General features: G+C 40.6%; 1 protein-coding gene across 9 annotated transcripts in view; it reads right to left on the reverse strand.

Moving 5' to 3' along the window:
• The window catches only part of enox2 (ecto-NOX disulfide-thiol exchanger 2), a 247,092-nt gene that overhangs the window by 72,754 nt on the left and 161,838 nt on the right, over positions 1 to 12,500 (reverse strand). For 8 of the 9 annotated variants that reach the window (XM_060887123.1, XM_060887130.1, XM_060887122.1 and 5 more), the window contains one exon: positions 9,205 to 9,336. The exons of the other annotated variant lie outside the window; for it this stretch is intronic. In XM_060887123.1, coding sequence (XP_060743106.1) covers positions 9,205 to 9,336 — 132 coding nt within the window. The remainder of the gene's footprint in view (positions 1 to 9,204; positions 9,337 to 12,500) is intronic. 9 annotated transcript variants of the gene reach the window in all.

Genomic DNA, 12,500 nt, shown 5'->3' on the forward strand with positions numbered 1-12,500 from the left:
AACAACTATTTTTCATTTAGGTGTTTAAGTGAAGAAATGAGGAGCTTGAGAACTGAAGCCTTTTTGGGAACTTAAAGTCTCCTGGATGAAGCTCCATAATTAAGAATTTAGCCTTTTAGCTAGAATTAAGCCAATAACTCTGATTTACTATATAAGACTATATGTTATCTATATGTTTATGCTACACAGGGTCATGGGGACCCTGGGAGCAGTCTCACACACACACACACACACACACACACACACGAGGAGAACATGAGAACATGTGAACTCTGACCACATAGGACATAATCACATTGCCAACCCTGGACGCATGAGGCAAATATGCTACTCACTAAGCCACCATGCTCCTGTCATCATGTCTTATTATTCTAAATTAGTAGAAGAATAGTAAGGCCTTCTCTGAGCAGACTGGTAATATGTACATAAGGTTTTATATAATCCGTTGCCTCTAGAACAGATTTCTGCTATTGACAGCCAGCCATCACTTAAAAACGGATTTAAGAGCAAAACATCTGGCGGCTGCCACTCAGTGTTCGGGACACTTCTCTGCTCCCCTCTGAGTTTCTGGGCAAACGTTTCCCCTAGCAGCAGTTCAAGTGAAGGGCATGGCTAGCTCCTGAGAGCATGCTGGTTAGTCTCTAATGAGACACACAACTCCAAACCCCAGCTACTGCTCCACATGCCAAAATTCTGGAGAAAGCTTCAGCCCATGGCAGCGAGACTGGCCGTTCCACATCACAATCAATCCGAGGTAAGAAAGCTGGCCTGGGAAATGCTGCAGACTTTTCAATGCCAGGAGAGTGGAAAGCCAAAAACAGCTCTGGAAGCAGATGCCTTTTCATCATATTAAGCTTTCTCTCTTTCTCTCTCTCTCTCTCTCTCTCTCTCTCTCTCTCTCAGAGTTATAGAGTATCATATGCTGACAAAATGCAATATGCAGGGAATGAAGGAAAATTCAACTGGAAAGAAGAAATTCAGCATAAGTCTAGTGTTTAATATGTAATTTGTATTGTAATATTCATCAGTATTTTTTTTTAAAGAATATACGGTATTTATATCAGTGCCATGTTTCTACATTGCAGCAACAGTTTCTGTACAATTGATCATAGATCAGCTTAATGAGGATTATCTAGAGACTAGCTGCCCCTTTAACACCTATATCTATGATTAAGTTTAAGAAATAAGACATGAGACAGAACGATGGGAAAATAAACATCAACGCTTTTCTGCTACAATTTACTAAAAATTGACTCCTCTTAATCCACTGCAATTTGCCAGCATTGACAAGCTTCAATTTATTAAAGAGCAACGTGTCACATTCTTTATCTGCTTGTAGTGACATTCAGTGATGTGGAGCGACGTTGAAACAAGTTAGTTCCTTTTATCACGTTACTGCAGCTATAAATAGTCCCTCATCAGCCACTCTTAAAGCTAATAGGACAAAATGCAGCGTGTCTGTGAGAAATCGTGACGTCTTCTATCCTGGACTTAAACAGCTTTGTCATTAGCTCTGTTACAAAACGCTGACACTGGAGACTTTCTAAAAATGCTAGCTAAACGTTTCCTCACAGAAAACTGTGTAAGCTGTTACTATAAAAATGAAAACATGTTAGAGTTTTAATATAGAAGTGTTAATATAAACAAGTCTTGTAGCTGAAACTATTGTCAGACCAGAACTATTGTTCTGACCAATCAGAAGTGAGAACACAACAGCACCGCGCTATAAACGGAACTATTCAAAACACAGACAAGACGGACGTCGGTCACGGACACACTGGCACTCAAAGGCGTAGCTCAAGCGGTTAAGCCTCTGGGTTGTTGGTCAGAGGATCAGGGGCTCTGTTGGGCTCTTGATTAAGACCCTTAACTCTCTATGTTCCAGGGGTACTGTATCATGGCTGACCTTGTGCTCTGGCCCTAACCTCCAAAGTTAGGATATGCGAAGGACGAATTTCACTGTACTGTAATGTGACAAAATAAAGGCTTATTCTTCATTTTGTTCACCTGCTTTCACTTACTATGTTGTCTTTACAGCCACAGGCTCTGTAAAGTATACACTCCGTTTTGTTCAGTCCATGACGTTACTAAGCTCTTGGGGAGTGTCTTTTCCTAGCCCTGGATACACTGATTGTACCTTGACAGACCACAGCCTGCCCACAACCTCCACCCCTCCCACCCCATTTGATCTGTTTTATGTCTTAGATTTGTCCGTTTGGACTTAAATAACGTCTCTGTGTTCTGACTCTTGACGTCCATAATTTTTTTCCTCCGAGTAGCAAAGGTGTTGCTTGGAAATTCATTCCCTAATTGTTATGCTTTCAATAAACTAATAGTCATTACATAGCATTTAATCGGTGAGCTACGTTAGCTGTGCGTCCATGGCTTGTATTAAAATCCTTCTGGAAAATCTAAACTCAGATAAATATCTGTATCAGTGGATCAGTGCAGATATAATAAATATATAATATACACTGAATAAAAAGAGTGGGGTAAAAGTTGAGTAATAAAATGAACAAAGTATTCGTTTAGGGGTTTACAAACTTATGCAGCCTGGTTATTGTAACTTACTTATGTGTCCTATTTTTCCCTAAAATGTTTGATTGTTTTTCAATTTATCCTGCATAATCCTGTCATGTTGTGTTGGGGGGGGTGTGTGTTTTTTTTTAATAACCATTTTATGAACACTCATTATGCAATAAAAGGACACTGAGCTTCACCTGATGTTGACTTCTATACAGCCTGCTGTAAACAATGCCTTATAGCAGCTGAATAAATTAACACAATAAGTGCGTTCGTCTTCATAATTCACAGCGAATACCAGCTTGGGGAAAGAATCTCAGTGTAGGAGTGTAAGCTGGACTTATACTGGGCTTATAATTGTGAGTGTATGTATATATGTGTGTGTATTAGTCACCTAGAGAAGCCGAACGCTCTTCATCTTCCTTTACCTTGCCTTGAGGCTTTGATAGGTTCAATCAATTCTTCTCTCAGACCTGGCATGTAATTGGATTGTAATCAAAATATAAACAGAAGCAAATGAATGGAATCATTGTGCTGAAAAGAGTCATTTATTTTCATTAGAGCACTGGCTGGAAGGTGCGGTGTACAGTCTCTCATCCGCGCTGCCAATGACAATCCGGCTATATTCAGCACTATCGACTGTAAATGTCCCGCCACGTCTAATTCCATTATCCAGAGGAATAGGGTGCAAAATCGCTGTATGCTTGTGCAAAGTACGCCCAGGTGGCTGCCTCGAATCCGTGCAAAACAGCCCTCATAATCAACAGCAAAGGACACCGATTCCCACAAGGCTGCATGCTAATGTCTTGTGCTGAAATAACACGAGCCTCAGCATCCAGACTGACAGGCAGATTTCTGTAATAGATGTAAACTGGGCTAAGTAATAAACCAATTCTTAGCTTGTAATCTTGATGGAAATTAAACATCGCTTGTCATCCATATGGCTGTTAAGACACATTTCTATTTGCTGTCTTTATAAAAAAGAAAGGTGGAGCAGACGCTTATACTGTATGTAGCAGTTATCTGAAAACAGGGTGATGTAGAGAAACGTAAACGATAGCATTGAGACACTTAAAGTACAGAGGCCTGTGAACAGCAGCATGTCCTCTACCCGAGTCTCGCTCTCTCACCTTTCCTTTCCGAAGAAGCTAAAGAGTGGCGCTTTTAATCGAGTTACAGTTACAGAGTCTTATTTATATAGCTGAATAAAAAGTCAAAAGCCAATCCACTTGGCTTGAGCTATAGAGCTGTTGGAGCCGTGCTCTGTTCGGCAGCAGCGCGGTTGAATCCTGCCTTAGAGAATTGGCGGAAGAATAAAAGAAAAGGGCTAAAAAAGCTAAAACGCACTTGCTCTTAAGGGATCAGTCAGGCTGCGGTAGCTGTTTACTTGGGCGAAAAAAAAAAAAAAACAAGCAGTGTTCCTGATAATGCTGGAGCCTCGAGCACATACAGTTAGTGTACAGAGACTGTGCGCTATTTAAACACCTCCACATTCGAGTAGCACTCTTTTAATGCAGCAGATTGGAGCATGCACAGTATTGTTAGATATATTTACTGTAGCAAGCAGCATTCTTCCTATTCACACCTGGGTACTGTACCTTTCATACATATGGAAGTTTCAAAGCCATATCCACTAGAGGGCAGGTTAGAACCGAACCATACCTCCAGCACTGGAATACCTGCTTTGACTTTATCTGATATTGCACTGGATAAACAATAAAGCAGGTGGGAGGTGAAGAGGCTGTGATGTGTGGATCTAGATAAAACACAGACGCAGACTGTCTAACGGATTATTAAACCTGGTCATGACTCTCTAATTTCTCTAAAATTACACTAATGCTCAGTTAGGAGATAATTGGCCACGGGTTACAAATGCTATCAATCCAGGTTCTTCCTTTCATTTTTTTTTCTCTACATCTCATCTCTCTTCCTCAACATTTAGCCCTTGCTGGAATAACCATGGTCTGCATTTTTTCTCTTTCTAGCGATAGCTACTACACAACTACTAACTCCATTAACAAAAAAAAAGTCAACAGCAGCAAGTTAAATGAATGCAGTATTGGAATTATGAAGCTATACATTTTATCTTTTATTAATGAGCGTTATTTACTTCTAATTCTAATAATTTTCCCGTATTTTCTATCCTCCATTATTTCCCGTATTTTCTCTGAGCCAATTTCTACCCATCTTCCAACTCTCGCTTCCTTAAAGGAACATCGAGGCAGCCAACCGCATCTTTTATAAAACGTCTGCATCACAGAGGAAAGCTCTAACGAATACACGAGCTCACAGATGCCCACAGTTGACCAGTGTTGATGTGATTGACAGGAGAGACAGAATATAGCATCGTAACTACCTCGGGTCACGGGGAGCCTGTGCCTATCTCAGGCGTCATCGGGCATCAAGGCAGGATACACCCTGGACGGAGTGCTAACCCATCACAGGGCACACACACACACACACACTCTCATTCACTCACACATTCACACACTACGGACAATTTTCCAGAGATGCCAATCAACCTACCATGCATGTCTTTGGACCGGGGGAGGAAACCGGAGTACCCGGAGGAAACCCCCGAGGCACGGGGAGAACATGCAAACTCCACACACACAAGGCGGAGGCGGGAATCGAACCCCGAACCCTGGAGGTGTGAGGCGAACGTGCTAACCACTAAGCCACCGTGCCCCCGGTACTGCTTTATAATTGTGTAATTGTAAGTACGTGTCCTTTACAGCTTTAATGCTGATGATTGAGTCTTAATTTGAATTTAAATCAAAAACATGTACTAGGGATTTGTTTAAACGGAGGTTTGTGTTCGGCTGATTGGACGGCACGGGAACGGAATAATGTTAAAGCGTGATTATTCAGAAGCAGTAAAATGTGCTGATGCAGCAATGCAGAGGTCTGTAATAGAGGTAGTGAAAAGAGGTGGTTCAGTGCAGGCTGAGAAAGTAGGGAGGCAACAGCTGTTTTCGCCTGTGTGATTAATGATGGAGAGAGCAATGCCAGACAGCAGCCACCCCTCCCTAACACACCTTCCATCCACTCCAGCTGCCTACGCAACGGGAAATCTGGTGAACTTCATTCAGGGAGCAAGCAAAAGACTAGCAGGACAGCAGAAATTCTACAGGACGAACAAAGAGACTGCCTCGGTTATGCAAAATAAATAAATAAATAAATAAATAAATAAATAAAAAGAAGAACTCTTTGACAAAAGACAGCATGAAACAGATTAATCCAGATTAATGAGGATAATATGACGCAGTGGGACATTTGGATCTCCATCCTCATTCCTCTGCCCAGTGAGAAGCAGGAAATCAGAGGAAAGTGTATTCCCTGCAGAGGGGCTGATTGGAAGGCGAGGGTGAAATGAGATCTAGGGAAACAGGGCACATCAACAGAGCTTGGAGCTTTACTACATGGCTCACAGGACAAAGCTTTCTTCAAAAACACATCGCTATTCCAGCCTTTCAAATGCCAGCCTATAACTTGCTTGATTGAGGATGAAATTTGCTCTCGAGCAGTGATCTTGTATAATGGGGGAGTATCTTGTACAAGGCACTGTAAATATGAGCAGAGAAATTCAATACTGAGGAAAAAGAAAGCAGTTTGTTTAGCTTGAATATACACACAGTTCTCCTCGGTTGAAACATACCCTCATGTCGAACACGGTGACGTATATATTTCGACAGATTTCGTGCACTCTGATGATAACAAGGGAATACGAAGATGACGAAAGAGATCGTTTATAAAGTGAATGAATTGGCATTTCCAGTGGGGTGCTTAATGGAATTACATGACACTGTTTTTAAAAAAAAAATAAAAATATGATGCACCCTTGACTATCATTTGGCCCTCTAATGGTTCATTTAGGGCTTAGTGGTTAGCACGTTCGCCTCACACCTCCAGGGTCGGGGTTCGATTCCCGCCTCCACCTTGTGTGTGTGGAGTTTGCATGTTCTCCCTGTGCCTCGGGGGTTTCCTCCGGGTACTCCGGTTTCCTCCCCCGGTCCAAAGACATGCATGGTAGGTTGATTGGCATCTCTGGAAAATTGTCCCTAGTGTGTGATTGCGTGAGTGAATGAGTGTGTGTGTGTTTGCCCTGCGATGGGTTGGCACTCCATCCAGGGTGTATCCTGCCTTGATGCCCGATGACGCCTGAGATAGGCACAGGCTCCCCGTGACCCGAGGTAGTTTGGATAAGCGGTAGAAGATGAATGAATGAATGAATGGTTCATTTAGTCCATGTATAAATTCCAGAGCTCAGTCGAAATGTTTTTATTCTTGTATACAAAGAAACTGATGTGGAATTAAACAAACACAGGTTGTGTGAGAGTTGAAAACTTCAACATTAGGACGTTTATCAGGACAAGATTTAGTACAAGTCCAAGGTAATTAACGTGAACAGACGCAGACCCGTTACTGGGAAGGACGCCCTTTCTGAGACTGTCAAAACAAACTGACTTACTGACAAAACTACTTTCAAATGTTTTTACATTTATGTTCACAAAGATGCTTAACAACACAAAATCTTAACCAGGATTAGGGCCTGATATACAAAATTAAAAGATAACGTCTGCCTTGTAGGCTGCTTGATGCTGTTTCTGAGAGATCCGCATGGACGTCCTGGAGATACATGAAACAGCTATGGATGGTACCACTTGCAAACCATGATGAAGCTTTAGACTGCAATTGCTACAGTTTTGCTCCGAAGACTCCATCAGTAGACAAGACAGACTTCATGTTATAACTTGAATTCATTTCCTGCTTAACCAATTGCACTTTATGATCATACAGTACACAGTTATTAAAGTGAAATGATTTATAATCACACTCTCTGGTGTCTACCAGATGATGATGGGTTCCCTTACGATTGGGTACTGAGTAAATCCAGTCACTCTGCACTCGAGCAATTTCCCAGACACAGACATATAAGCAAAATGATGTGTTTTGTTGTTTTTAAACTAGTGCTTTACAATTAAGCAATTTCACGTGTCTCATTGTTTATTTGAAATGAAGAGTGACTGATAATTTGACTTTTAATGTCTTTTTGCACTCAACTACAAAACAAAACAAAAATAACGGAAGATATTAATTCGATCACATCCTGTGTAACGACAGTTTCTGACAAGTGCGAATAGTGTAATATTAGGCTGCGAGTGTGAGCGTGAGTGACACGTTGCCGGTAAAACGGTACGTCGTTGACATCCTTGGGATTTGAGTCGTCTAATCTCAAAAGAAGAAAAAAAAGCTGACTAGTGCGAGATACATAGCATTTCTTTAGTGTGTTTTGGGGAATATACAGTTTTTTGAGACGGAGGACTGCTCACAGCTGTGTAAGCTTAAGTCCCACCTCCATTGATGTAAGCCATCAGCACCAGCTGATAAGTTCTGCCTGCTTCTCCATCTGTCTGAGACGCCTCTCTAGCGAGTTATGCAGGAATGACTAGTGCATTCAGACTCTGCTTCCATAAAGCAGCCAGCCAAAAAAGCCCTGAGACTAATTATCCATGCTGGCTGCATTGAGAGATTGGGGGCCTTCGAGTTCACACGTAGATATCAGACACAACATGTTTCCTCCATAAATGTGGCCATAAAGCTAACCAAAGTACAATCGGAATGGCCATTAAGATCGTCGGTGGTTTATTCTCATCGAGCTAATGGCTAGCGTCGGCCAATAAAGCGCTTCTTCGGAACAGAAAGATGCTACGAGTCTGTAAACAAACATGACGAACCATTTGAACAACAAACATCTTGCTTGGATTACTAAAGCTACATATCTGCTCGCAATGCGGTTTTAATTCATACACGAACTGGAGGCTTGACAGAAATAATAAATTCATTTCTCTTATCAAACACGTCCATGTTTGCAAGAGACTTCATTCTGAAATGATCACCGCAGCCAAATTGTAAACGCAAACAAAACAAGGAGGAAAATCTGTTCTGTGTCTTCGTTCAGTCGAAAAGCATCTGCAGGGATTTAGTAGATTTTTAACGGTCGTTTAAGATTAGTACTTGTCACGCTGTATGAGATGGTCCCAATAAAATCCTGTCTGAATTCTAGAACTGACTGTGTGATAGCGTGTTCTTCATGTCAGATTACATGATGAAGATCCTCTAATGACATTTCTGGTATAGGGAAAATGGGTTCAGATAAAACCCTTCGTTCTTCAAAGTCAGCTTGTGGTAATAAGGACACTTTTCGGCCAATCGGCATGTTTTCCTACACATCCGTTAGACGCCACTGACGCTAGTGTATTGTTAGCTATCTTGTAAATTACATTTAATTCTCTGCTGTATATTTTGTTACTGCAAACACTTTAATTGCAAACACTTTAATTATGTCACTCGTCCAGAAATAACTACTGATCAATGACCAAAGATTTCTTGTGAAATATGGATTATTTTTTAAACAGAAAAGCACTAGGATATTTTCTAGGATATTTTCAATCAGTACAAAACAAATGAATGACTTCATCGCCACAAGCCTGATATAAAAAAGTCAGGACACCGTTGGCCTTCAGTGTGTTTTTATCTCTGTCAGATAACCTTACGTAGAATTTTAGTGCTTGACGATAACACCTCTAAATAATAAATGCTTATAAACAAGCACATGAGACATCTTAGAGAGCAGATATACATTTGATATCACCATTTATGGTCAAAGCATCTGTTTACCTGACATGAGAGGCTGTCCGGTAATGCCCATGGGCGCCATCCCTAGGTTGTTCATGGCAGTAGCCCAGGCGTTCGGGTCTGACATGGGCATTCCCAGTGAACTGGAATCCATTGCTATATTCCTCAGTCCCTCTATATGGAAAGAAAAAAAAAAAAAAGAAAAAAGTAGGATTTACAACACTCTCATATTTCATTTCCTCTGCATTGCCAAAATAATGAACACATTCCAAAACTGCGGGCTCGATAAAACAAGCTCTCAATATCAGATCCTCCTTTGGGAAAGCCATACGGCTCTGTGTATCGTTCATAAACAGAAGAATTTTGGTTTCACATATAAAAATGAGCATGGAGACATACACAAAATAATAATATAATAATCAGAATCATCAAGGCAATCACTGGCGCTGCCAAGTGTCAAAGAATAACAAACAAATCCCTATAGGAGAGTCTCGAGTAATTTAACCGAGTACAAATCCTGCAGAAATCCAGTCGTTTCCAGAAATTTACATTTCCTCTACATCTCAGCAAGGAAGAGCCTGGACTACATTATAAAACCTTTAATCTCTTATTGAAAGGGGGGAAAAATCCACGCAGTCTGCGAGCTCATCCAAAAGAGTAAGCATTGGCCTGTGAGCTGAGAGGTTAATGTTAATGTCAGCCTGTAACTGATGGATGGTGCACATGGGGCTTTAGTGCGGCAGTGTGAGAGAGGAAGAATATACGGTTTAGCCATGAAAAGCTCTTGGCTTTACGGCCATTGTTTCCACACTAGGCTATTACACCAAGCTCAATGTCAGTGCAGAAGACAAAGAGAAATACAGCAACACAAGGACTGAATTACAGATCTGTAGAGCATTGATTTAAATCACTCATACCATATTCTTCCCTTTTTAGTTTCAGTAGCAAAAAAGTGTAGAAAACTTTATAAGAGTCTTTTCAGAGTCTCTTTTAGTATGTTGTTTGTAGAAACCACTAGCAATAATCAAGAGCCTGTGCAGACACAGTCTTAGCACAGAGATGCGTTTAGAACGTGTCAGAATACGTCACACAACCAGTACTCCATCAGTTCCAGTCACACAACCAGTACTCCATCAGTACCAGTCACACAACCAGTACTCCATCAGTACCAGACACACAACCAGTACTCCATCAGTACCAGTCACACAACCAGTACTCCATCAGTACCAGTCACACAACCAGTACTCCATCAGTACCAGTCACACAACCAGTACTCCATCAGTACCAGTCACACAACCAGTACTCCATCAGTACCAGTCACACAACCAGTACTCCATCAGTAAGAGACAAAGAACCAGTACTCCATCAGTAAGAGACAAAGAACCAGTACTCCATCAGTAAGAGACAAAGAACCAGTACTCCATCAGTAAGAGACAAAGAACCAGTACTCCATCAGTACCAGTCACACAACAGTACTCCATCAGTACCAGACAAAGAACCAGTACTCCATCAGTACCAGTCACACAACAGTACTCCATCAGTACCAGACAAAGAACCAGTACTCTACCACTGCATCAGTACCAGACACACAGCTATTACTCCACCACTCCATCAGTACCAACACACAAGCAGTACTCCATCAGTACCAACACACAAGCAGTACTCCATCAGTACCAGACACACAACCAGTACTCCATCAGTACCAACACACAAGCAGTACCCCAGCACTCCATCAGTACCAGACCCCCCTCTGCATCTCCTCTACTCACTTTTGCTCTCTTCCTGCACTCCACTTAGACAAATGAATATTTCATATCGAGTCATATCAAATCATAAACCGCAAAAACACAGCTGATCTGTACTTAATTTGAGACTTGTCTCTGTGGATGCAATTTCAGAAAATATGAGCTTCTGACAGTGTGTGTTCCAGGAAATATTTTAGAAAAATCCATTGATTCAGTGCTTTTGTTTGAGTACAAGTTCCAAAGAAACAAGAGCTGGTGTCTTGCGTAATTTTGTGGAACAGACGAACACCAAAAGCACGATTCCTAAATAAGGCTCAAGGGGAAATGTATTTCAAGAAAGAAGTGGCAACGATTCTAAAAGCACAGAGCAATGTTTTTTTATGGATAACAAGATAAAAGAATAAGTTTAAAATAGTTTTTTATTTTTTTTTTAAAAAATCAACAAATTGCAGATATTGTTTTTATTTGAGGATTGACATATTGATCTGATAATTATGATCATCATCATCTTAGCTGGGGGGAATAAAGAATAAAGATAAATATAAAGATAAGCCAAAAGTTTGGTCACAAGTGTGCCTTTCAGTCGAGTTACTTATCATGAGTGCAGCAACTGCTTTAACGTTCTGTTCATTAAAATATAAATGATTCTGATTATAAAACCCTTGTGTTAGTGTGTATGTGTGTGTGGGAAGGAGGGCAGGGAAGACGGGCAACTTTTTACAAAGCTGCATGCTTTTTTCATTTATTTATTTATTTGTCACGGAGACGCACACACGGAAAACCCTCATTCAGTAAAGCTCAGCAGTCTTTCTCTCTTTCTCCCTCAATCTCTCTCTTCCATGTACCCAGTACAAAAATTCACATTTCCTCTATATTCTTAAATCAGGTTTTATGTATATTATTAATTTTTCATCAAAACAAGCATCCGCCATTTGCTAAAACTGAAAAGTGGGTATATTCTGAAACTAAACAAACATCCAAGAGCGGCTCCAGAGGAAGAGTTCTACAACTGATGATTCTCTGAGAAAGTAAAGAGCTTGGAGGCATGATTTATAAGAGAATTATAAAGTTTTACTATTAATATCTTTACACATAATACTTGACATCCTTTGTTACTTACAGTACAATAACATCAAACCTAAACAGTTTTATTTAGTCTGAAGGGTGTACAAACTTTTGCCCTGGACCATATTTTTGAATGCAATATTGATGTTAAAATTGCCTTCCAGTAGAATTTTCTTTAAGCCGTTTGGGTTAGGTTAGAGGTTAGGGGTTAGGGCTTGAACTGTACCTTCATTTATACGATATAATGCGATGAAGTTTAGTTCTCAATTCTGATTGGTCAGAAAGTGTTAATTCATTTTCTACAGCAGTAGATCTGACAGCATCCTGCTTTTTTTTTCTCATATGCTGCCATTTCTGTCATAACCACATTGGATTATAAAACGATTATCAGAGATGGGGGACTCGAGTCAGACTTAAGTCGCAAATTTGAGACTTGAGACTTGCTTGACAAATATTAAAAAAAGACTCGACTTGACTTTGACTTGACATTCATGACTTGAGACTTGACTCGGACTTGAGTTAAATGAT

Source organism: Tachysurus vachellii, chromosome 14 (genome assembly GCF_030014155.1).
Source record: "Tachysurus vachellii isolate PV-2020 chromosome 14, HZAU_Pvac_v1, whole genome shotgun sequence".
In the NCBI taxonomy this organism is placed as follows: Eukaryota; Metazoa; Chordata; class Actinopteri; order Siluriformes; family Bagridae; genus Tachysurus; species Tachysurus vachellii.